At 46.4% G+C, this 23,798-nt stretch overlaps 2 protein-coding genes across 10 annotated transcripts; one reads left to right on the forward strand and one right to left on the reverse strand.

The window, feature by feature from the left end:
* Positions 1-644: 644 nt before the first annotated feature.
* Positions 645-11,002, reverse strand: LOC116949549 (nascent polypeptide-associated complex subunit alpha-like). Of its 8 annotated transcripts, XM_076069162.1 has the most exons (11): positions 10,731-10,900; positions 9,567-9,656; positions 6,145-9,159; positions 4,726-5,963; positions 3,354-4,644; positions 2,777-2,868; positions 2,425-2,502; positions 1,992-2,138; positions 1,546-1,677; positions 1,127-1,249; positions 645-746 (listed from the first exon to the last, which is right to left on the reverse strand). In XM_076069162.1, the coding sequence occupies exons 1-11, from the start codon at positions 10,768-10,770 to the stop codon at positions 732-734; spliced, it is 6,261 nt and encodes a 2,086-aa protein (XP_075925277.1). In that variant the 5' UTR covers positions 10,771-10,900; the 3' UTR covers positions 645-731. The 8 variants fall into 8 exon arrangements, with proteins under 8 accessions (XP_075925277.1, XP_075925299.1, XP_032822865.1 ...); XM_076069184.1 differs by lacking the exons at positions 3,354-4,644; positions 4,726-5,963 and having other exon boundaries at positions 6,145-6,253; positions 8,513-9,159; XM_032966974.1 differs by having other exon boundaries at positions 3,354-5,963.
* Positions 10,987-21,823, forward strand: TBRG4 (transforming growth factor beta regulator 4). Of its 2 annotated transcripts, none has more exons than XM_032967010.1 (12): positions 10,987-11,077; positions 12,990-13,552; positions 13,854-14,021; positions 14,314-14,502; positions 14,854-15,025; positions 15,809-15,966; positions 17,152-17,262; positions 17,917-18,061; positions 18,536-18,826; positions 19,649-19,760; positions 19,861-19,975; positions 20,491-21,823. In XM_032967010.1, the coding sequence occupies exons 2-12, from the start codon at positions 13,061-13,063 to the stop codon at positions 20,590-20,592; spliced, it is 2,055 nt and encodes a 684-aa protein (XP_032822901.1). In that variant the 5' UTR covers positions 10,987-11,077; positions 12,990-13,060; the 3' UTR covers positions 20,593-21,823. The 2 variants fall into 2 exon arrangements, with proteins under 2 accessions (XP_032822901.1, XP_075925300.1); XM_076069185.1 differs by lacking the exon at positions 10,987-11,077 and adding an exon at positions 11,141-11,258.
* Positions 21,824-23,798: the final 1,975 nt, after the last annotated feature.

Genomic DNA, 23,798 nt, shown 5'->3' on the forward strand with positions numbered 1-23,798 from the left:
ATATATCTCAGGCTGAGAAATGTCCAGGTTTGGTCTGTGGAAAAGGTTGGAACTCAACTCTGACTACAAGTTTTGAACATGTGGCCAGTCATTTGACTGAATGTCTGAAAATAGTTTAAGTGTACACCAGTGTATCAACCCAACTCATTTGTAAATTGCTTTGTAAACCTTTGTAATGGTTGTCTTCTATGCAATAAAAGTGTACATTATAAAACTATTAGAAGCCGATATATACTCATCAGTTATCTCCTCAGTGTCGTGATCAATCTAGCTGATCTCACCAGTGGTCATCTTATACTTCATTTGTCCATTTCTCAATCTTGACCATCAACCGTGCCTTGTAGGTTGTCCTGCCCAAGCCAGATCCATTTGAAGTCAATCACTCCTTTATACGTACTCCGATCCATGTTTGCTTGGTGTCGTTCAAACCATTCACCTCTCCACATTTGTTCACTTTTCAGGTTTTGTTCAATTGCCCATTTACAATCCATGTCATCGCATTGTTTCAACAACAAAAAACATGACATGGGACACCTTGAAAATGTCAACGAAAAATTACTTTCCATTGTTCAGCTGGTGTCCCATTTTATTCCAAGTTGAAACACAGAAGTGATATGTACATTAAGCGAGTCGCACAATGTAAATAAATGTGATAATTTTATTTAGATACAGCTCAATGCAAACGGCGCCAAACCTTTCCTGGCATTACTCTACTGTTGTCTTGGCAGCAGCTACATTGTCAGCTCCTGCAAAAAAATAACACATTTGGATGTTAAAACAATGTGTAGAAATAACGATTTTAAAACTGTGTCTATCAAATGCAGTCATATTTTTGAGAATATTGTATTATCAACTTCACCTTGTTTTGTGCTGTATGTAACACAAACCTAAATTATTTTTTAACTCTAAGAAAGCTTTCTGGGGGAATTTTTACAATTGCTATGGTCACTGAAGATGTTACAGAAATGTAAAATTTCAATGTAATAAATTTTTTAAGAAATTACATTCACTATTTTGTAATTTAATTGTCTTATTTTCAAACTGAACATTGGACAATGTGAGCTTTATTTCACAATAACAGCGATAAAAGTGGAGCAATGCACTATAGGTCACTGCATTAACATACCATGATGGCATTGACTATGTCGTTGCTGTTGTTTTTGAGCGCGCGCACAGCCTTGGAGCGAGACACATTGGCCTGGGACATCACAAGCTCGATGTCCTTGGCCTCCACCCCTCCCTCGTCAACCTGCAGCCAGCACAAACATCCATAATACAGGGGGTTTTTTTGGGTTAGATCACGTAAGTGTGTCGTTAAACCCACCACCACCCGACAGCCAATTAGTAAGGAATGAGTTGTCACGTAAACAGAATATGCCAATCGTTCATAGTACAGCACACTGGTGTGTTGGGACAGCCAAGCCACAACAAAAATGTAAGAATTTTAATGAAGATGTTACTTTTAAGGCAATCGTCAGTGTAAAATATAAACTACATTTTGTATTTGCATTGTAGATATGTAAGTAGTTTGAGGAACAAGCAAACCTCATCTTCCTCTTCACTCTCTTCCTGCACTGGTGCTGGCTGCACCCTCTCCTGCACACCTGGTGCTGCCTCCCCTGGCACCTTGAACTTCTCAGCAGCTGCCATCTGCGCCTGCTGGGACAAGTCTTCAATCTGTACGCGGGGGGCACAGCGGTCAGGTCAGTGCTGGCACGTGGCAGCTTATTCAAACGTACAAATACCAACAGTGAGGGACAAGGTGTTAGCATTTTAGAACAAGGCGAATAAAAAATTATATGGTGAACAATGCCTGCAAATTTGCATGTAAGACAATGATAGTTTATGTTCTCTTGAAAAAAAAACACGTTTATAAATCACTGCAAATATAATAAGGAGACACATTGATATTCTAGAATGTCAACTATTTCACGATAATTTTTACATATTAAAAATTATATCAAAAACACGCGATTAAAATGTTTTATCACCTTGGCCTCTCCGAAGACAATGTACGTGTCCGAAGCCGGGCTCTTGAAGACATCGGGCTTGGTGATGACAAAGAGGATGTTCTTGGACTTTCGGATGGTGACGCGGGTCACTCCCGCAACCTGCCGCAGTCCCAGCTTGGACATGGCCTGCCATTATCGAAAACAAAGCACCATCGTCACAATCACTGACAATTGCCTTTAATTTGTAAATGTCGACCAATAAACATTCCAATCACAATCTAAAAAGCAAAAATCATTTACCAATCCCTCGGTTGTCTCACAACAGTGTATACTTACAAGTATTAATTGCTTATTATGTGCTTATCCACCATTGTCATTTGCAGTTCCTTTGTAATGTGACGTTTCTTTGTTGAAAGCCTTTTTTTTACATTGAATCGGTGTCTCCAATGTTCCACTGCAATGCTGTGCTCACCTTGCGAGCTTTCTTCTCGCTGCGGCTCTGCTTGGCCTTGCTGACCATCTCTTCATTGAGCTCTGCAGCAGCTGCAAGCTACACATCACAAAAGAGTGTTTATTGCCTTTCTGGTTGAAAAGCGCATTACTTAATTTTTACTATTCATGACTATTAGCTGTAGCTTATGTGAAAATTATCTACGTGATGAACAAGTCATAAAAAACTTCAATTATACATTATCAACATGTTTTTACAATCATCCATAACCTTGGCAATACTTCACAGAGCTTGTTTTTTTTACATAAGTAAAAAATATACAATATTGCCAGATATACAACAAAGTTGTATCCATTTGAAAATAATCACTAACCTGAGCCTGCTGCGACTCTGACTGCAGGGTTTTGTCTGTTCTTTCTTCCAGTTCAGGAATGGAGTCATCGCTGTCCGAGTCTGTCCCAGAGCCTTTAGGGAAACATTGTACCAGAGGTAAGGAAGATGACAGGATACCAAATGGACTCAAAGCCAAACAGTGAAATTAAGTATTAGTGCAAGTGAATAAAAACCACACAAAATGGAAATATTAATAACTCGATGTGTATGTTAACAATCTAAATCAACTCTCTAAGCAACTAAAACAGTGAAAGCAAACTTTGCTACATCTATATCAGCTACACAAAAAAAACAAGCCATGTCGTGATAAAAAAACCATTTGCCTTCCACACCAAAACCATGCAACAATGTCTCAGCCAGCAGCCCAGTTACAGTGCTCGAAAAAAATTATTATGAACATGTTTGGCTTGAAAAGCACATGGGCATGTTCTATTATGTTAACAAAAAAATCCATAAAAAACACACACATTAGTAATGCAATTCATTCAAACGTTATGAATTTGCACTCTGCAAGCAATTACACGCCAAGTGCACCAAAGCAGGAGTAGTACAAGTACCCTTGTCTTTGATAATGACGGGTTGCTTCACTACAGCTGGCTTCAGGGTGGGCCCACCATCCAGAACTACAGGGGTTTCTAATATTGTATGGTCTGGGCCGTTGTCCTTGAATGGAATGAGGGGGGGCAGTTCATCTTCAATGATTGAAGGTACCACAGGGGCAGCAGGAGAGGAAAGGTTGGTGGCTGATGGTTTTTCAGGTTTTCCTTTAGGAGACTTTGGAACTTGTACTTTGGCCTCAGCTTTAGTTTTGGTGCCTTTAGCATGGAGCTCAGGTGTAGCCAGACTCGGGTCAGGCTTAGACTTGGCTTCGGATGGGGATGCCTTAAGTTTAGCATTTTGAGCAGGAGGCTTAGGTTGGTCTTTCTTAGACTGAGTCTCCGAGTCAATTTTCTTAGACTGGACTTTAACAGCTGCTTTTTGTTGCGGTTCAACTGGTGGAAGTGGTTCATGTGCAGATTGTATAGACTGGGCAACTGGGGCAGCTAACTCATGAACAGCTGATTTTTCGTGAACCTCAGGGGCTAATTTAGCTTGGGCCTTGAGAGCAGTTGATTTAACCTGGGCTTTTGGGTCAGTTGGTTTAGCCTCGACCAATTCTTGAGTGGATTTAGCCTCATTATCAGCTGCTTTAGCCTGAACCTCGGGGGCAGCTGGTTTGGCCTGAACTTCCGGGGCAGCTGGTTTGGCCTGAACCTTGGGGGCAGCTGGTTTAGCCTGAACCTCAGGGGCAGCTGGTTTACCCTGAACCTCAGGGGAAGCTAGTTTAGCCTGGACCTCGGGGGCAGCTGGTTTAGCCTGGACCTCGGGGGCAGCGGGTTTAGCCTGGACCTCGGGGGCAGCTGGTTTAGCCTGGACCTCGGGGGCAGCTGGTTTAGCCTGGACCTCAGGGGCAGCTGGTTTAGCCTGGACCTCGGGGGCAGCTGGTTTAGCCTGGACCTCGGGGGAAGCTGGTTTAGCCTGGACCTCAGGGGCAGCTGGTGTAGCCTGGACCTCGGGGGAAGCTGGTTTAGCCTGGACCTCAGGGGCAGCTGGTGTAGCCTGGACCTCGGGGGAAGCTGGTTTAGCCTGGACCTCAGGGGCAGCTGGCTTAGCCTGGACCTCAGGGGCAGCTGGTTTAGCCTGGACCTCGGGGGCAGCTGGTTTAGCCTGGACCTCGGGGGAAGCTGGTTTAGCCTGGACCTCAGGGGCAGCTGGTGTAGCCTGGACCTCGGGGGAAGCTGGTTTAGCCTGAACCTCGGGGGCGGCGGGTTTAGCCTGGACCTCGGGGGCAGCTGGTTTAGCCTGGACCTCAGGGGCAGCTGGCTTAGCCTGGACCTCGGGGGAAGCTGGTTTAGCCTGGACCTCGGAGGCAGCTGGTTTAGACTGGACCTCGGGGGAAGCTGGTTTAGCCTGGACCTCGGGGGAAGCTGGTTTAGCCTGGACCTCGGGGGCAGCTGGTGTAGCCTGGACCTCGGGGGCAGCTAGTGTAGCCTGGACCTCGGGGGCAGCTGGTTTAGTCTTGACCTCGGGGGAAGCTGGCTTAGCCTGGACCTCGGGGGAAGCTGGTTTAGTCTTGACCTCGGGGGAAGCTGGCTTAGCCTGGACCTCAGGGGAAGCTGCCTTAGCCTGGACCTCGGGGGAAGCTGGCTTAGCCTGGACCTCGGGGGTAGCTGGCTTAGCCTGGACCTCGGGGGAAGCTGGCTTAGCCTGGACCTCAGGGGAAGCTGGCTTAGCCTGCACCTCAGGGGTAGCTGGCTTAGCCTGGACCTCAGGGGTAGCTGGCTTAGCCTGGACCTCAGGGGAAGCTGGCTTAGCTTGTACCTCAGGGGAAGCTGGCTTAGCCTGCACCTCATGGGTAGCTGGCTTAGCCTGCACCTCAGGGGAAGCTGGCTTAGCCTGCACCTCAAGGGAAGCTGGCTTAGCCTGGACCTCAGGGGAAGCTGGCTTAGCCTGGACCTCGAGAGAAGCTGGCTTAGCCTGGACCTCGAGGGAAGCTGGCTTAGCCTGGACCTCAGGGGTAGCTGGCTTAGCCTGGACCTCGAGGGAAGCTGGCTTAGCCTGCACCTCAGGGGTAGTTGGCTTAGCCTGGACCTCGGGGGAAGCTGGCTTAGCCTGGACCTCGGGGGAAGCTGTTTTAGTCTCGGTGGCAGCTGGTTTAGCCTCGGGGGATGCTGGTTTCGCCAGAACCCATGCTTTAGCCTGAGCTTCAGGGGCCTGTTTAACATCACCAGTTTTAGATAGGGCGTTAGGAGTTTCTAGTTTGGGCTGGGGAATAGGTATCTGATTGACCTCAACAGAAACAGCAGATGTAACGGGTGACTCAAGGGCAGAATACGCTGCTGCTGATTTAGTGTTGGCTTCTGGAGCAGCCAGTATTGGCTGATGCTGTGCAGCAATTCCTTTAAATTTGGTATCTGTAAAATCAGGGGCAAGTGACTGAGGACTGGCGTCTGGGTTAGGTACATTAGCTGCAGATTGAGAAACAGGAGGCTGAATCATATCTAAATAAGACTGAGAAGTAAGAGAAGGCTCATTGACAGCAGCAGATGAAATTGCTGCAATTGACACAGGAAAGGATTCTTGAGAAGGGGAAGGGCAAGCCTGCAGAGGATCTGGCAGAGTAGCAGCTGTAAAAGTAAACACAAAGGTAAGTGTTTGAGTTAAAAGTACTTTCAAACATACAATGAAGTCAGCATGTGTAAGAAATACATAACATTTATGAGAATAAATAACATTTAACATTACCACCACATTCTAACGAGTCTCACTAGCAATGATTGACACTTTGATTACCACTACTCAATGTACCTGTATTAGCCTTTGGACAGACACGCTCAAGAGTGGACGAGGAATGCGTGGGGAAACCTCCCACTGATTTGGAGAATCCTGTCTCAGAAGTATCCTCAGCCACAATTGGCTTGGTCAGCATTGTGGGTTCAGGGAAGGCAACAGGGTCAAGAATAGGAAAAGAAGCTTGCTTAACATGATCAGCTTTACTAAAGCTAAAAGCAGACCCACTTTCTACAGTTGTGCTCTCCACGGCCCTTTGTGTTTGATCCCTACACGGGGTGGAGAGGACAAGGGCAACTGGTGCCTGCTCATGCGATGAATTTCGTTCTTCGGTTGCTGCATTTATTTTGGACACGGGCAATAACGGGCACACCATCCCAATGTGGCCTCCAAATGAACAATCAGATTCCAAATGCGTATTTTCCAGATCCTTTTTCTGAACAGTGTCAATTTCAAGATCTGAATTCGACAAAGTTAGGCATGTATCATCATGCTCAAGTAAAATGTTATCTTGGTGAAAGCTTTCATTTTGCATAGTGCTATTTGATATGGTAGCAGTCTCTGCAGTAGTTTTACTAAGTGCATCAGGCTTAAGCTCCAAAAGCACCTGCCCAAGTTTAGCATCAACAGCACTGCATGTTTCAGGTTGTTCCTTCCCACTTATCACTGTTTGTAATGATGGATAACCAGGATTTTTTAATTCTTCAGACAGCCCATGCACAGCTGAACATTCAAGTATTTCACTTTTGATAAACATTTTAATATTGCACACATCATTGTTATTCTTCTTCTCTTCTTGTGAACATCTTGCATCCCTTAGCACAGCATTTGTAAGTGATGATTGATTTTTATCAAAGGTTACAGTTTCATAGATTTCTGCCGGAGGCGTGGTCATTAAATTGTTCACAGACGGTGAGTAATGCCATGGGTCTGTAGTTGGATGGACTTGGTCTGCCACGTTGTTATTTTTAATATCATCCACTACAGCCTTTACAAGAAATTCAGAGCAATCTAAGATGCTGTCATCTGTGTTGCATACGTTCTTTTTTGCTACATTACATGACTGAAAATCACATTCTGCAAAGTTGTCTTCAATGGCTAGAGGAACTTCATTTCCTGATATTTCCTGATTATATTCTATGTTATCCAATATGTCAACCTCAGCATCCATACTTTTGTCATCAAATGGCAATTCCTCAAGCGACAAAGACAAACGTGGTTTTGGAGAAATCACTTCATACAAACATGTGTGATCATTGTTAAAGACGTTGGAGATTCGATGATCAGATTCAATTGCATCAGACACAAGAACACCTGATTGAACAACTTGGTTTAAAGATGCTTCGCTGGCTAAAGCATCTACCAAACTCTCTGGCAAACAAGTGTCTGCAGAACTTAAAATATTTTTGGCCTCATATTTTTCCCCAATTGCAATGTCTTCTCCTGTGGAACAATACATATGGTCGGTTAAATGACTAGAGATGCAACATTCTTGCATTTCAGCTTCAGAGTCGGAAGGAAAATCGAGACTCTCTTTTTCTTCAAATGAATGATCTTCCGATAACAATATTTCATCATTTTCATCAGCTCCAACAGTCACAGAATATGCAGGCTTGTCAAGATGGGAAAAAGTGCAGGTAAAGTCGGATTCGTCTTCCAAAGACGTCTTGTCCGAGCGATTTACTAAAGGTCTATCCAAAAAGACTGCAGAGGAGTCAACAGAACAGTCGGTGTTGCTTGATGGCACACAATGATATACAGCGTTACTAGCAGCATCAACATTAACATGGCCAGCTTGAACATGCATGGTATTTATTGCAGTTGCCTCAGGCATGAAATAAGCATTACATGAATGAATTATCTGCATTTTACTACCACTGAAAATTTCACATTTATCACAAACAGAAGTGCAAGGCAGGGTACCTGCACCCTCATGTTGATCTACAGCAAAACGCTGTACCAAAGGCATTCCGGGATCTTTTTTACATGAAAGCTGGGTGCTTCTTGAAGCAGTTGTTATGTCACAACAGTTACAATCATAATCGAATGGCTGATGGCTAGTCACATACTGACGTTTTGCTTTGCGTACAACTAAATCTGGAGTTTGCGCTCCACTTCTATCTTCAGCATTGAACAAAGCTTCAGAGCTGGACGACTGTCGAGATCCAAATGCTCTCTTTATAGCCTTCAATGGCCTCTTTGACCGGTGTCTTGGTGACATTATTGGCGATGAAGGTGCAGTGAAGTAAAGCTCATTTTCAAAATCGCAAACGTCAAACTTCATCTCTGCAAAGGATATAGCATGTTGCTCTGTATCACTGTCTTCAGACCTTATGGAAAACGAAGAAGCAATGCTGAAAAATGCATCCTTTTCTCCATCACTTACCTGGGAAAATTCTATATCTGAAGCCACAGGAGTTTCCAACTCTGACTGTATATAATCAAAAGGAATCTCTTGGAATGCAGCACTGTGAACATCAGCCTCGTCGCCTAAACAGTACGAATTACAAGATTCTGATGATGCAGATTCATTTACATCGTATTCTTCACGTTCCATGGCGGCAAAGTCTGAAGTTTCTTCATGCTGCATGGGGCATTCTTCAGAACAACATGAGATGTGATGATGTTCCTGGCAGAAATGAGGTGCGCAACCTTCCTCTAAACCCACTGCATGAACACAACCCTCCTGGTAGAATGGAACTTTTTGTGATGCAGTCGTGCGAGTTGGTGTTAAACTTGGACAGTTGCCATCAAGTGATTCAACACGTTTAATTTCACCCGGTGCTCGAGAAGCGTGAGCTGTGAGAGGGTCACGCCGATCTAAAGACTCAACAAATGAACATTCGCATGCAATGTCGCCCACGACAGTGTCGGGCGAGTCTGAATTGTGCCTAAGCAGGGCCACGGGAACAAAATGGTCGGCATCAGAAAGGGCGAGGATAGATGGGGGGGATTGAGGGACACTGGATGATGAAGGGGGTTGCGTGCCTGCAACTAAACTAGAAAGGGGGCTTTCTAAGCCAGTAGTATTGGCTACAACATGCAGCAAAGAAACAAAACAGGGAGAATTGGGTTTGTAAAACAAATTAAAAAAGAGAGAGATAAGAAGAGGTTAGTACAAGGCCATCATTGCCTTTTGAAATGCAAAAAATGTGGGCATTTTAACTTTAACGCTTCAATTCAAACTTTCCACTGTTAAAGTAGCTGTATACCAAAAGCGAATACACACAGAGAAGGGCAGTTTAATGATAGGTAAAGCATTCTTCACCAGCGACTTTAAATGCTTCTGAAGTTTGGAATATTCAAACAAAAACATGGGAGTGTAAACTCGAGCACAGACGAAGATCCAACTGAAACACTGCAAGTTAATTCGATTTAAGACCAAAGTTTTTATTTAGAAAAAAAATCACAAATGTGGTCCAATTTAACCGTACACTCACCCGATTCAACCTGAACTTCTTGCATTTGCTTAGTTTGCTGCGGCTGCTGCTCTGCAGCAAGTGCAGATTCTGTCGTTTCGCCAGGCATTTCTAGAAATAAAAAAATAGACGTTACTCAGCATTCATTTGGGTAACTAATTACGCCCCAAGAACTCTCTCACAGCTGCACAAAGAGAAGCACTTTTTTTTCCTCGTCTCAGCTGTCGAATGCAAATACGTTTCAACACGTTTTCTCCCGGCTCCGTTTTCAAGGATATTTTTAGCCCCGCCAAGGAATGTGAATAAGATATGTAACAAAAAAAAGTTTGGAATTTGTAAAACTGCCACATGATTTGACTTAAGAAAAAAAAAACAGAAAGTGACTCTTGGGAAGAGATAAAACAATATTCGAGTCACTTTTTTAAGTACCGTGTCAATTTTTTTTCCACGGCGTTTGCCATAATTTATTTGCGCAATGCATCAAGTGCCGGTGGCAACATTTCCTCGCCGCTGTGCCCGGTACATAATTAACTGCGGGTGGGCCGAATGAAGTAATCCCGCACGCCCCATTAATGGGAGACCCGCGGTTTCCTTCCACTTGGGGATGAGACGCGTTGGGGTGTTGCGTTGCAGGCGCATATTACAGGAGAGAGGGCTGCTCAAGGTTACATTGCATCTCAGTCCAGATGGGATTGTAGCTACGCGTCCCCCACAAGATAAAATGACTCTCTCGCTCCGTTCCTGTCAAAGGATTAATCCGTGCCGTGACCGCACAACTCCCATCATGTCTCCTCTCCGCTACCACGTACGCCATCATCTTCATGTTTTGTCAACCACCTCCCAAAACACTGCAATCGCCAAGTTCCATCATCGCCCACCAACCTCCTCCTCCTCCTCTCCATCTCCCTCCACATTCGTTACCACCAATTTCATAACCACCCTTCAACAACTTCCAACACCCACGACATTCACCATCACTCACCGCAACTTCACCACCACCTTCTCAATGAACATATTGGCACAGCACAGCCCAGCCTCACAAATCACAGTCTGATCGTCCCGGTCACCTTGGCCCAAGTATACGGGGAGCGAACGCGATAGTGGAACACGAGGGAGAAAGGGGGGCAGTGGCACGAGGGAAGAAGGCAGCATCGATGAGGCCCAACGCAGGCGGCCGCGACCCACCCTGCACGACCGTCCCCAGCACCGCCGCGGAATCCGCCATGACCGAACGTGCCGGCCCTGCGGGGCGCTTCGGTGAACCGCGCCGAGTCACAACCACCGCCGAGACCGTGACGGGCGGCGATGGGATCGGATGGCGACGGATTGCGTCTATAGTCGGGAGGATCGCGCCAACTCACCGCTGAGCGGACCAAGTCCCTTGCCTTCGCCGGCAGAAGAGAGCGCAGCTTCCGTTTCCGGGGCGTACGGGGGGTGGGGGGCGCGGGGGGGCGAGAAGGGGGTCACGTGACGTCACCTCCGCCGGAGCAAGCATGGCGGCGTGTATCGGCTGCGCCAGGGGTCACTTGCAGGTACGGGGAGCAAAGAGAACGCCACTCGCTTCACTTTCTCACAAACCCCCTCCCGTCTTGCATTGTCTGCTCTGCTGCCCTGCTCCGCTCGGCTCGGCTCGCTGACGGCGCAGCAATTGGGAACTGGCTACCAGCAGCGCGGGCGCAGCCCGAGGCGTGCGGGCACGTGGCCGGTTTGTGGGTGAGACCGCTGGTGTCGCGGAGGTCGCTTGGCAGCAGCAGCACGTGTCCTGGAGTCGTGCAGAGGACCCCGGCGCACGGAGCCCCCCCTCCAACGCCTCCACTGTGGGAGCCGTGGGGTTCTCTGTCTCCGTGGGGTTCCTCGTGCTATCGCTATGCCACACGGCTCGCCCCCCTCGTATTAGTCTCTATGCCTTTCCGCGTTGTCATCGTGACTCGCCCCGAGTCTCCGTTGCTCCCCGTGTATTTTTCGTAGCTTCCCCTAGAGTCGTGGTCCCCTCCCCTGGGGTTCTTGTTGTGGTCGCCAGTTTGATGTCTTTGGGTGGCTATGGCTCCCCCTCGGCGTAATGCGCGCGAGTTCCCGTGACTCCCACGGTGGCTCACCGCGAGCCCTCTTGGGCTTGCATGAGTTCAGCTGGGCTCCTTAATGGCTCTCCCAGGCTTTCTCCTGATGTCCTCTGTGTCCCCGTGAGGTCCTCTGTGTCCCCGTGAGGTCCTCTGTGTCCCCGTGAGGTCCTCTGTGTCCCCGTGAGGTCCTCTGTGTCCCCGTGAGGTCCTCTGTGTCCCCGTGAGGTCCTCTGTGTCCCCGTGAGGTCCTCCGTGTCCCCGTGAGGTCCTCCGTGTCCCCGTGAGGTCCTCCGTGTCCCCGTGAGGTCCTCCGTGTCCCCGTGAGGTCCTCCGTGTCCCCGTGAGGTCCTCCGTGTCCCCGTGACGTCCTCCGTGTCCCCGTGAGGTCCTCCGTGTCCCCGTGAGGTCCTCCGTGTCCCCGTGAGGTCCTCCGTGTCCCCGTGAGGTCCTCCGTGTCCCCGTGAGGTCCTCCGTGTCCCCGTGAGGTCCTCCGTGTCCCCGTGAGGTCCTCTGTGTCCCCGTGAGGTCCTCTGTGTCCCCGTGAGGTCCTCTGTGTCCCCGTGAGGTCCTCTGTGTCCCCGTGAGGTCCTCTGTGTCCCCGTGAGGTCCTCTGTGTCCCCGTGAGGTCCTCTGTGTCCCCGTGAGGTCCTCTGTGTCCCCGTGAGTTGCCCTGGCTTGTTGTGGCGCCCCCTGCCTCCCGTAGTTCCAGATTGTAGGTTCTCTCATTAGACTCGAAGTGACCAAAACACGGTTTGCACCGATATTTGTTTCAGTCCGAAGAGCAGACATATCTCTAGATAATTGTAAATATTACCATTTTATTGCGAGATGTAGGCACAAATCGCATTTCTAAGTATTACACGTTACATTACGCCGCCACAGGTGCTAAGTATAATTGTAAATTCGTTCGTATTGTGGTCAGGTTGCATTTGGTACTGATGAAATGTAGTGCCCGATTACCCTATGTTTCAATTCACTGTCTGGTTGGAAATAAAATTTCAATGCAAGTTGTTCCAAAACATTGCCACAATACAGTATGGTTATTCACCTTATTCTAAGAAACAATCTTAAGCTTAACTTGGATGCATTTGTCAGGGTTTGTCTCAGTAATGTAATGTTCAATTACTGTACTAAAAATGTTATAATGCAAACAACAGTGAGATGCTGCACAGCCTTAAAATGTTATATATATTTTTTCTAAGTTCATGGCAACATTGTGTTTGTTGTTAGCCTTTTTGTAACCATGTCAAACCATATAGCTGGTTTATACTGGAGCAAATTCAATGACCTGTCACTGGAATAAACTGGGATATAATGACAGGAGTGCGTTTGATTTGCAAGCCATGTGCCTCCCACCCCCTATTTGTGCCATTTCTCCCAACAGATTTGAGCATTGCAGGAGGCTTTACCACAACCAATAAGATACCGAATCATCGATCCTGTGCCTCCTCTGCAATGTCTCTGTGCTTAATGAACCAAGCTGCCAGAATATCGGTCCACGGTTTGAATCCCATCAGAGCCTCCTTAGCTCTTCTTCGGGTCCAGCGACATCACAGCTTGGTGCTCAGAAACCTTAAGAGAATTGAAGCAGTTGGTCAAAGCAACACGTCCTGTGGGAACATCAGAGCGTACAAATGGGCACACACAACTGTTGCCATTGGTGAGCCGCAGAATGAAGATTCTTTGGGCAAGAAGGAAGCGGCTCAGGATGATGTTGGAGAGCAGTTGGAGGAGGAGGATTCTTCGAAACGTCAAGAAAGCAAGAGACAAGCGCCCCGTACGGTGGAGCAACTGCTTGCGCTGGCCAACACCAAGGACCTAATCCCATGGCGAGCGGCGGAGGCTGTGTCACAACTAGGCCTAGCTGTTGGAAGAGATCGGGTCCAGAAAGAGCAAGTCATCAGTGACCCTCGCCTTCAGTATATTCTTAAAGCTGCTGAAAGCCAGGTACATTTTTCTTGCCATCTCATTCTATAAAGGTTTTGTTGTATGGCTTTAAACTATTTTTAAAAAATGTCTTCTGTCTTGAAAGTAAAAAAAAATATTTCCTGGTTGTGTTTGATACATGTGTCAGTAGAATGAATGTACATTTTCTCAAGAATACATTTTTTTTTTGCACATTGGTTATTTTGTTGAAAAAAATTCTCGCAATTTGTTTATATTTGACAACGTTTTTAAATTGTAAAATGAGGAGTGTGGTCTTGAAAATTTACGAAAAGGTGTAATAAGTCCTCGTTTTTATCGACAGATATCCTCTGTTGGGAACAGCTTGCTGCTGGGTATGCTGCGCAGTCTGCAACTTCTTTTGAACAGTGAAAAAAAGGAAACTGGCTCCGAAAGAAAAGGCAAAACCGAACAGATTATCCGCTCTTTAGAGACGGAGCTGCACTTCCGATTGCGTCGTTTAAATTTTAAGGTAAGAGTTTTCGAGATATTTTCTTGCGCAATATATTGCACCAAGTATTGCTCTATTTCAATGCACGTTGAACTTCTTTCACGCCATACCTAGCCAACTGCTAGGTGCTAATCAGAAAGACAACAAACTAAAAGCGGTTTGTAAGGAATTAGTTTTCAATCTATATTTAAAAATACACAGCTCCAGTGACTTCATAGTAATCAGCATTAGCTCCGATAAATTGCACGTGGAAATTCTATCCTTGTTCACGTCGAATGTGTGTGTTTTTTTTCTGTTTGGTGGTGGGATGCAGCAACTTTGCACGGCGGCAGTAATCTACTCGAGGAGCGCAGATTCAGACGGCCGGAAGGCGCTGTGGGCAGATTTGGTGAAGCACATCGAGCTGCGCTGGACGGAGATCCCTGACGCACGCACGGTCACCCTGCTCGTTACACGCATCGGCAGTGTTTCGCCCGGTTTCATGGAAAAGCTCGAAGAGAAGGTGAGGCCTTGCTGACGTGGTTTGCTTTCAGGTTGTGCAGCATGTTCAGCGCGTTGTTCAGCGTTGTCTTGACGCCTCGCTCGGCGTGCTTGGGAGCTCTTCGGGGGAACGGAACTGAAACTCTGCTCGGTTCCTCGGCACGTGCGGCGAAGCTGTCGGACGTCGTGCTTAACAGCAGGGTACAACCCAAAACACGAGAGAGCTGTACAACACAGCCATGCAAGCCCGCGTTTGTGTTACTGGAAATGTGACATTGAAAACAAAAAATGGAAGATAATTTTGTCGTTAGAATTGATGTCACAAATTTGCTTTGAATGCCAAGATTCACCGGACACTCCTGTGTGTTGTTAGGCGTTGGAGTTTGCGGAGAAAATGACTCCTTCGGAGGGGAGCAAAGTGGCTTTGGCATTTGCTTCTCGGTCTCGCCGTTCGGTGCCACTGTTCCGTGCGCTGTCGTATCACTTCACCCGGCGGCGAGTTGCCCACGAGTGCAGTGTCATCCTCGACGTGATCCATGCCTTTGGTAAGACGTGTCCATTGCTCCAACATTAAAAGCCCTTGTCAGTCTGCTGCTGCTGGATATATTCCTCCTGATGCCGTGTCAGTTTTAAGTAGTGTTTGACCATACTTCACACTGGTTTGGATTTTGCCCACCGCTGGTGTTAGCTGTGGTCAGAAATACAAAATTAAGTCACCGGGTTCATAGTGCATTGCACCGCTGTTCCTCCCTTCTATAAGTATCAGAACTATAAAAATGTTGCAGTGAATTCTTCATCTTCTACTACATTTGTATTTTCTCCCCCCACTTCCTGCAGCCTCTTCTCCCCTCACTCCCTTTGCCTATTGAATGCTTCAGACCCGTCTGTGTAGGTGTTTGCGGTCGTGCTGTGTAGCTCTCTGATGTCTTTCTGGGTTGTACCGCATGTTGTTTGGCATCCTAGAGATGTCTTCTGTCCGTGCTTTTCATATTCTCCCCCAACCATCAAAGCACCTCTTCTCAAATGTGTGCACCTTGTATAATGTTATATTGGATATAATATTGTCATTGGGCAAGTAGTTTTTAATGACAACTCTTTTTGTCTTCATTTTTTAAGTTTAAAAGATACTCTTAAGAGGATTTTTAAGTAATTGAGTGGTCGGAATATGATGTAAGAGGTTTGTTACATCACACGTAACGTGTGAAAATGTGTACCACATGAGGGCGCTTGTGAGACACAGAAACCAAAAAACGTAGTGCTTTGTACATGCAAAGTTATCTTCTGTGCAGTTGTTATCCCTGTGAATAATACCTCGTTTGTCCTTCTAGCCAAGGTAAACTTCGTTCAGACCCAGGTGTTGCAGCGGCTGTCAGGTGACCTGCTGCCTCACGTGCCGAAGCTGAGCTCACCTGACATAGCAAGACTCGTCAAATCCTTGAGCTACCTCAAGTGGCTGCACATACCGCTCTTCGAGGCACTGGCACAGGTACCAAAACGAGCTCTGCAAATCCTCCCGTGCAACTACTTTCCGATACATTTTTGCGTTGCTGCATTACAATAAGATTTTATAGAAGAAACGTAGCAGTGTATTTTGTGTAAATTGTGTGAGATATACCCAGCTGCCTTACTGGCGTTTGATCATTTCTTTTTGAAGTAGATAAATAATCTAAGTGTGTTTTACTATGTATTGTTTTCGCATCTTGGACATTATACATATATTGCTGGACCTGCTTCGTTAAGAAATTCAACGAAGCAGATCCAGCAATATTATAGGTTAAATAAGGTTAAAGATTCAATCTCAGATGTTACAGCAGCATGAGTCCCATTACGGTCTTGTGCTAGGACGTATGTACCTTTTGTGCTCACAGAATGTCCCTACATTTCAGTTGCATTACAAATATACGCCACGGACGTTTGTGAAACTTAAATATATAAATGTTGTGTCGTTAAAACCCGCCACCACCCGACACAGCCAACTAGTAAGGGTTGTCACGTAAACAGAACATGCCAATTCGTCACTAGTACAGCACACCGGTGTGTTGGAGAGCAAAGCCACAACATTTACACATATTTACGCGATCTAACCCAAAAAAAAACTTATTGGTGATGTTGGTCGCGAAAGCCTGTGTTGAACTGTTTGTGAAACTGATTTGAAGCTTTCATGACTGCAGGAATCCATACTCTTTGGTTATTTCGGTAAAGTCACGTTGGTAGAAAAATTTAATTGAAAAATAATATATCACGTCGTGATATAATAATTAATATTTATAAAATATCACGACGTGATAAATGTATTTTTCTACCTACGTGACTTTTCCGAAAGAACCATAGAATATGTTTGTGAAACTATTCACTCTTTGTGACGTTTCTAATGTTTTCAGAGTCCAGTAGAGTTGTGCAGCAATGTTGCTTCATGCTTCATACCTGTAATTGTTTGGTGGCCCAGGCCAGTCTTGCAAATGAGACCTATTCTGCTCTCTTGAGTTCTCACCTGGTTAAACAAAATAACTAAAATGTGCGATTTTTACATGTGCTGAAAAGCACCCTGCCTTCATAAACTTAACTGCTTCGCATGCACAGTGGCTGGGATTTATTATGCTGCTTATCACTTGAGGGATGCAGCTGCTAAGTAATCATTAACCAATTCCTCCTTATTGCACCTTCCATGCAGAACATCAAAACAAACTGTGGCAGCTTCTCGTCGGCACAGCTCTTCAGCATCGTTCAGTCGTTCGCCCGTCTGAACTACACGGCGCCAGAAGCCGAGCCTTTCTTTGTGCAGGTACAAAGTGGCCTTCAGTGCGCATGACAATAGCCTGACAACTGCTTCGCATTGCACATTTGAGCCAGGTATGTATGTGTTATGGCATAGTGTAGCAGCATAGCGCTGGCTGCTGGCAGGGAAGGGGATTTTGCGGCGTATGGACCCCTGATGTCAGCGGGCCAGGATATACACCAGAGGGGGATTTAGAAGAAAGGTCACAGAAGAGGCACACCAGGAACCCGCCCCTAGGTTCCAGAAAGGGGGCGTGGCCGGGGGCGGAGCGAGGCCACGCTGACAGTTTAAGAGGGGGCCCCCTGTAGGGGACCTCGGGGCAGTTGTTGGAGTGGGATCCCCGTCGTGCTGCTGAAGTCTTCGTCGCCGTTCTTCTCGTCGTCTTCACCATCCTTCTTCTCGTCGTCTCTGTCTTCACCATCTCGGGGCGCCACCAGTCAGGCAGCCTACCAACTGACCTGAGTAGCGTCGCCGACAATAGGCGGACTAATTGTAAAGTGTTGACCCCAATGGCGCTTGTTAATAAAGAAGTGCCTCCAAGTCTTATCGCCTCCGAGTTAGTCGCTACATACGCATGTTGAACTTCTTCCGCACGGTACGCAGCCAACCGTGCTAATCGAAGGTGCTGAATGCTCTGCGTGCGATACCTCGATTTGTCAGGTGCACTCCAGCCTGGCGGAGACTGCGGAAGATCTCGACACTTACGCGCTTATCGACATGGTCTGGTCTCTCTGCATCCTCGGCCAAGCAACGCCGGTGCTCCTGTCACGGGTCCTCCAACAAGACTTCTACACCAAAGTGACAGGTGAGGCGCTAAGCCAGCAGGGAACACCAGGGAGCTGTTGCCATGGCCTGTTCTTTGCCAATAACAACAAGATTGCAATTGTTAAAAATTGCATTCCCTGATCCAAAACAACGGCAAAAACATTTTACTAGACCAAAGAAAATAGGTGAGAGCTAAATGAGTTGGGTTTTTGAAGTTGAAAAGGCATTTGACTAATCCCATACTGTGTGTATATATGTCTCATATCCTTATTAAATCGTTCCTGTGTGTTTTTATTTCACGATTTTCAGATCTTTATAATCTCTTAATTTGTTTCTGTCTTGTTTTAAGTGCTACCAATACATTCGAACTGAATGCATTATTCAAATGTCATCGCGTGGAAAATCAAAGTATATGCAAATGTATTTGAAAGATTGCGCATTGAGAGACTATCTGAATTGCGCATGAGAATGATCGTGATGGCCATAACGGCCTGTGATCTTTATCTTTTTTCAGAACAGCCATCGGTTTATTCCCAAAGCTATATCCAGAAGCTCCTGCATATTAACAGCACAGCCAACCTGGAGATTCCTGACTACCCAGGACCCTTCCTGCCCTCCAATGAACTGCTCCACAAGTTGACGGTGCCACCTGTCAGCAGTACATCAGTGTCACACCCCGCCAAGAGCAAGCAGGAAAGCACCATGCAATCAGACATTGCCCAGTCCCTGGCGACGCATGTTGGCGCAGACGCGAGTCCGGGCCATATGCGTGTGGGCGTGGAAACGATCTATGGCTGGACGCTGGGTACGTGAACGCAGCGCCGCTGCTGCTGCTGTCCTTTTGCACTCGCGCTAGGCGCGGCCGACGCGGCCCAGCGTTGGCCCGTCCGCCCGCCCGGTAGTGTTTGCGGTTAAAATCCGGCAGGCCGCTCTGGGTAATACTGTGGGCGTGTTAACTGTTGATGTCCTGCGGCGTCATTGGATGAAGAGTAGGCTGTGGTCAGGGCCGTCCATAGCGGGGGGTGTGGGTCCTGGGGCAAATCACACTGTGTGGGCCCTCCTCCTCGACGCCTTTAAACTAAACCGGATGTGGAAGCGTGGGGCCCACAAAAGTGCGGGGCCCGGGGACGTCGCCCTGATTCGCCATACCCTAGGGATTAGCTCTGGCTGTGGTGCTCTGGCTTTGTGGGCCAAATTATAACAAAAATAATCGGAAGTTACTTGGCTGGCAAACACATGGAAATCGTCGCCCCCCCATTGCAAAAACTTACAACGACCCTCCAAAAAAAAATATTAAGACTCGGTGAGGCTTTTCTGGGCAAGAAAACATAATAAAAATAATACACAGGAACGGGGCTTCATTTCTCACTGGACATTTTTCAGGTCGCTTATAGATTTGAGTAGGTGGCACGTAACTGGTAGCAAAGAGTCATAACGAGCGGAATACTGGATGGGGTGTGCCGGGCGCAGTAATATTTTTGGGGTCGTTGACCCGGACAGATCCGGCAAATTAATCCCTGCTGGGAATGATTCACTTGAAATGTTCGCTGCCTGTTTGCGTATAATTACTCTATAAGCATGTTGATTAGCAAGCAAGGAGCTTCACTTTTTTTGTTTATGTCCACAGATGCCGAGACACTGATTGACAAGGACTGCAAATCACTCCCAGTTATTGAATATGAAGCTCCCCACCTTCCCGCCTCAAGTGGCACCAAACCATTGCCAGCGGGGGCACGCAGGTAAAGCAGCGCGTGCATTCAGACGGCGTTTCACTTTGTTCACCTGAAGGGCATTTTACATTCATATGTGATCTTCCTGTAATGCCCTTGTCGTTGGCAGGCTGGCGTTCCTTGCTTTGGAGTATCCCAGCTTCCTCTTGAGCAGCAAGAACGTCCTGGGGAAATTTCAAATGGCTCGACGCCACATTTCCTCGGCTGGCTTCCTCCTGGTCGAGGTAACGTACGATTGTCAGACCCCACATCTGTCCCATGTTGTTTGGCCCTTTTGTGAAGCTTAGCCCGGGGGGCCATAGGCTGATCCGCTGTTTGGCCAGGGCAGTGCATAATCCATACTGGATCAACCTCAACGCTCACGAACCATCCCTGACTGATCGCTGATCCGGAGCTATGCCGTAATGGTCAGCACGTCGACCTTGCAATCTAGAGGATGCTGGTCTGATTGGATCTCTTGGCACGGCACTTGAAGCCATGGGCAAGTTTTGAAGGCCTCTTGGCAGCGTGGAAGTATCAGCCAAAAGACCTTCTAGAGTAGAGAGGCTCTCTAAAGAACCTTGGAGACTCTTCTGTAAAAGCAGTGGTGTGAGCAATGATTTGCTGGGATGCACATTTAACTTTTTACGAAAGATTTTTACAGAATAGAGTATAAAAAATTTAAACTAGCCGAAAATTACCCCACATCTTGCTTATCTTATTTTCATGTCCAATGTTACATGTGCTGTGGTTGTTACAGATCCCATACTTTGAATGGTTGGAGCTCAACTCGGACCGGGTGAAAGTTTCCTATCTCAAGGATAAGATCAGCAAAGCGATTGCTGAGGACATGGCCAAATAAAGAAGTGCTGCACTGAGAAAATACAGTTTGAGTTTGTTTTTGGTTTTAGATCTGCTGGATGATGGGTAAATTATTATTGGTTCTTATTTTAGTTTTGCATCAGGTCAAAAAAAAGGCACGCGACCATTTTCTCTTCTTGAGTGTCAAGGACATAGGAGTGGAAAAATTAGTCCTCGTTAAGAGCTTAAATATGCCGAGCATATTTGCAGTTTCAGCCCCCCCCCCCTCCATGTAAGGTAGGCTAAGTGGTCAATGAGGGCGACTGTGAGAAGTCGTGTAGCGAACCAGACAAGGGCACGCACTATGCCTTGAATTGGTGCGGATGCTTCGATGATAACACAAATTGCCCTTGGTAATCTGTTCAGAAGAAGATGCTGTTGTGCATGAGTGAAACCAACTTAACTAGGCTAAAGCCTTTCAGATTTTTGTTCATGTATACTGGTTTTGTCAACGCGGGTATTTAAACAAGACCTGTGGCACAATCGCCCATAATCTTCGGTCAAGGTCTATCCACTGCTGAATGACGGCCACCACATGTTGCCGCCATATCCTCATGGTGCTGCCTTAACCACAGTTCATCTCACTCCCACATCGTTTGAGCTCATTGCTGCCATTCCATCACGAGTCTCCTCCATCAGCGATCCAGCAGTGTGTCTTGCCGGATGCCACTTCTCGGTGGTCAAGGAAATTCGGCTGCTGAATCCACGTGCTCCTATTCCTGTGTCTCAGTGCAATTCTGAGAATGCATCCCCGCGTTTATGTGCACAATTTTAGCCTTTTGTTCATTACGTTTCAAATTTTCTCTGCTCCTAACGACAAGTTCACTCAGTTGTTATCCTCCTCTATGCCCCCCACCTCCTCCCCGATTAAAGTGATACTGATTTGCCTCATCTAAAATGTTCCAGTCAATTAGGCTTTGCATGGCTAATGGAGCCCAATTTATCACTTACGTCATTGCATTTTTTAAAGGATCATGGGTATCAGGTGCAAATTATACACCACGCTTGCATGGCAAGTAAATCAGTGATTGATATTAATATCTTCTGTGGATGTAAGCCAGGTCTGGTTGTGAGGATTGTACATTGTTCCTGGTCAGTTCTGCTTTGGGAATGCTGTGTAGTGTATGTGTACAACTGCATTTATCCCATAAGAATATACTGTGCACATATAACCTCTGGGAAAAGAAAAATATCAAGAAAATATAAAATAAACATGTTTTGTTTTTAGTCAATTGTGTATAGTGTGCTTATGTTATTTCAACTATTGCTATTTATGTATGTATGTTGAACTTTGAACCGTATGTAGCCAACCGTGCTAATTGAAGGGTGCGGGGGAAGGGCAACAAACTAAAACACAAAAAGCAGGTAAGAAATTCGTTTTCAATCTAGATTTAAAAGTGCATAGCTCCAGTGGCTTCCTAATACCAGAAGGAAGAGCGTTCCAGATGGATGGGGAAGCTCATCTGAAAGCGCGCAATACGGTGACCGTCTTTGTTTGATGGCCAGCGAAAAGCCGCTGCTGCGAGATTGACCGGAGTTTGCACCTTGATGAGACCAGCAAAGGTTTTGTGGTGCTTTTGTGGCACGCACTTTGTGTGTAATGAGTGCAACCTTATAAATGGATATAATCCTGGAATAGCATGGTTGACATTCTTTGTAATTTTGATTTAAAGCTTTCGTGACTGCAGTGATTCATATTCTTGGTTCTTTCGGTAAAGTCACGTTGAAGAGAAACAGTAAAATAATAAAATATATATAATATATAAAACAACGTGACTTTACCGAAAGAACCAAGAATATATATTCTTTATAATGTTCGTGACTGAAGACGAAGTGATGGCGATTTACATTCCCATTTGTCAATTTGAATGACATTCTGGCCATCGGCTGACAATCTGTGCCCCCCCAACATGCCCCCTGCGACAGCAGCCTCTCTTCCCTGTCACCTTCTGCTTGCATAACCGTGCCTCGGGTGGTAGTTTCATCACGCTTTGCTTAAAATCTTCCAAAATTAGAGAAAAATATAATTAATCCCCAGTGGATCGGTTGACACCATCTGCAAGTTTTAAAAAAAATCGTGCGTGTCAATGGGCCACTTTGTTCCTTGGAATAGATTACGGCAATGGAGCCATGTGTCTGCCAGGAGAGAAGCAACACCGACGCTGTTTTGTGTGGAGGGGGCCACCGGTCACACGAGCTCACAAGCCGGCCCCCACACGCGACGTGGCAATGAACAACAACAGGTCCACAGCCAGGATTTGCAATGAGCTCGGATTCCACGGCAGTGGGATGGAACACGTTGAGAGGGAGGCGTCACGCGGGATTTGCCCCGCCGAGTTTCAAGTCTTAGGAGGGGAGTCCTGCACCGGGAATGTTTGGCCAGTGCCGAAGAGAGGACGTTTGGTCTGGAAGGAGTATTGGAGTATCTGGATAAAAGGCAGCTAATGAGGAGGTGGTAAACCAATATAGATCGGCTTATAACCCACTTTCTGGACTGTGATCTGTCTATCTCAGAATCATGCAGGTTAAGAGTCGTACAAGGTAATCATTCGCCAATATAAATTATTCTCTTTCGATTTAAAGCTTTCGTGACTGCAGGGATTCATATTCTTGGTTCTTTCGGTAAAGTTACGTAGAAGGGAAATAATAAAATAAGGCAAATAAAACAATATTTTTTAATTGCTATTTTTAAAAATTGTTTTTTTTTATTATTTCCCTTCTACGTGACTTTACCGAAAGAACCAAGAATAAAAATGATTCTCGTTATTACTGGCGCAGTGATAATTGGGGACGTGTTTTGGAAGTGTACTGTGTTCGGTGACTTGTGAAGTCAATTTCGGAGCAAATATAACGCTTTGTACCTGATGGCTTCTACAAGTGCAATTGCTCGTAAAAAGTAACATCGTAAATTGTATTACATCTTGATTTGAAGCTTTCGCGACTGCAGGAATCCGTACTCTTTGGTTCTTTCGGTAAAGTCACGTAAGTAGAAAATTAATAGATCACGACGTTTCGATCGCAACACAAGCAACCGTCATCAGGTGAAACAAACAGCATGTTATGAATGTTACATTTTTAAAATTTCAATGCTGTGGTCGTTCTGTGTCTGGAATAATCCTGCAATATCGGAATGTGGAATTTCCACAACTAACGGCCACCAGCGGGCACGAGGGTTTCACCTTTGCTTGTTTGGGCAGGGAGACGATG

The sequence above is a fragment of the Petromyzon marinus genome, chromosome 2 (genome assembly GCF_048934315.1).
Source record: "Petromyzon marinus isolate PM22_M1 ecotype Great Lakes invasive population chromosome 2, UKy_Petmar_22M1.pri1.0, whole genome shotgun sequence".
Lineage (NCBI taxonomy): Eukaryota > Metazoa > Chordata > Hyperoartia > Petromyzontiformes > Petromyzontidae > Petromyzon > Petromyzon marinus.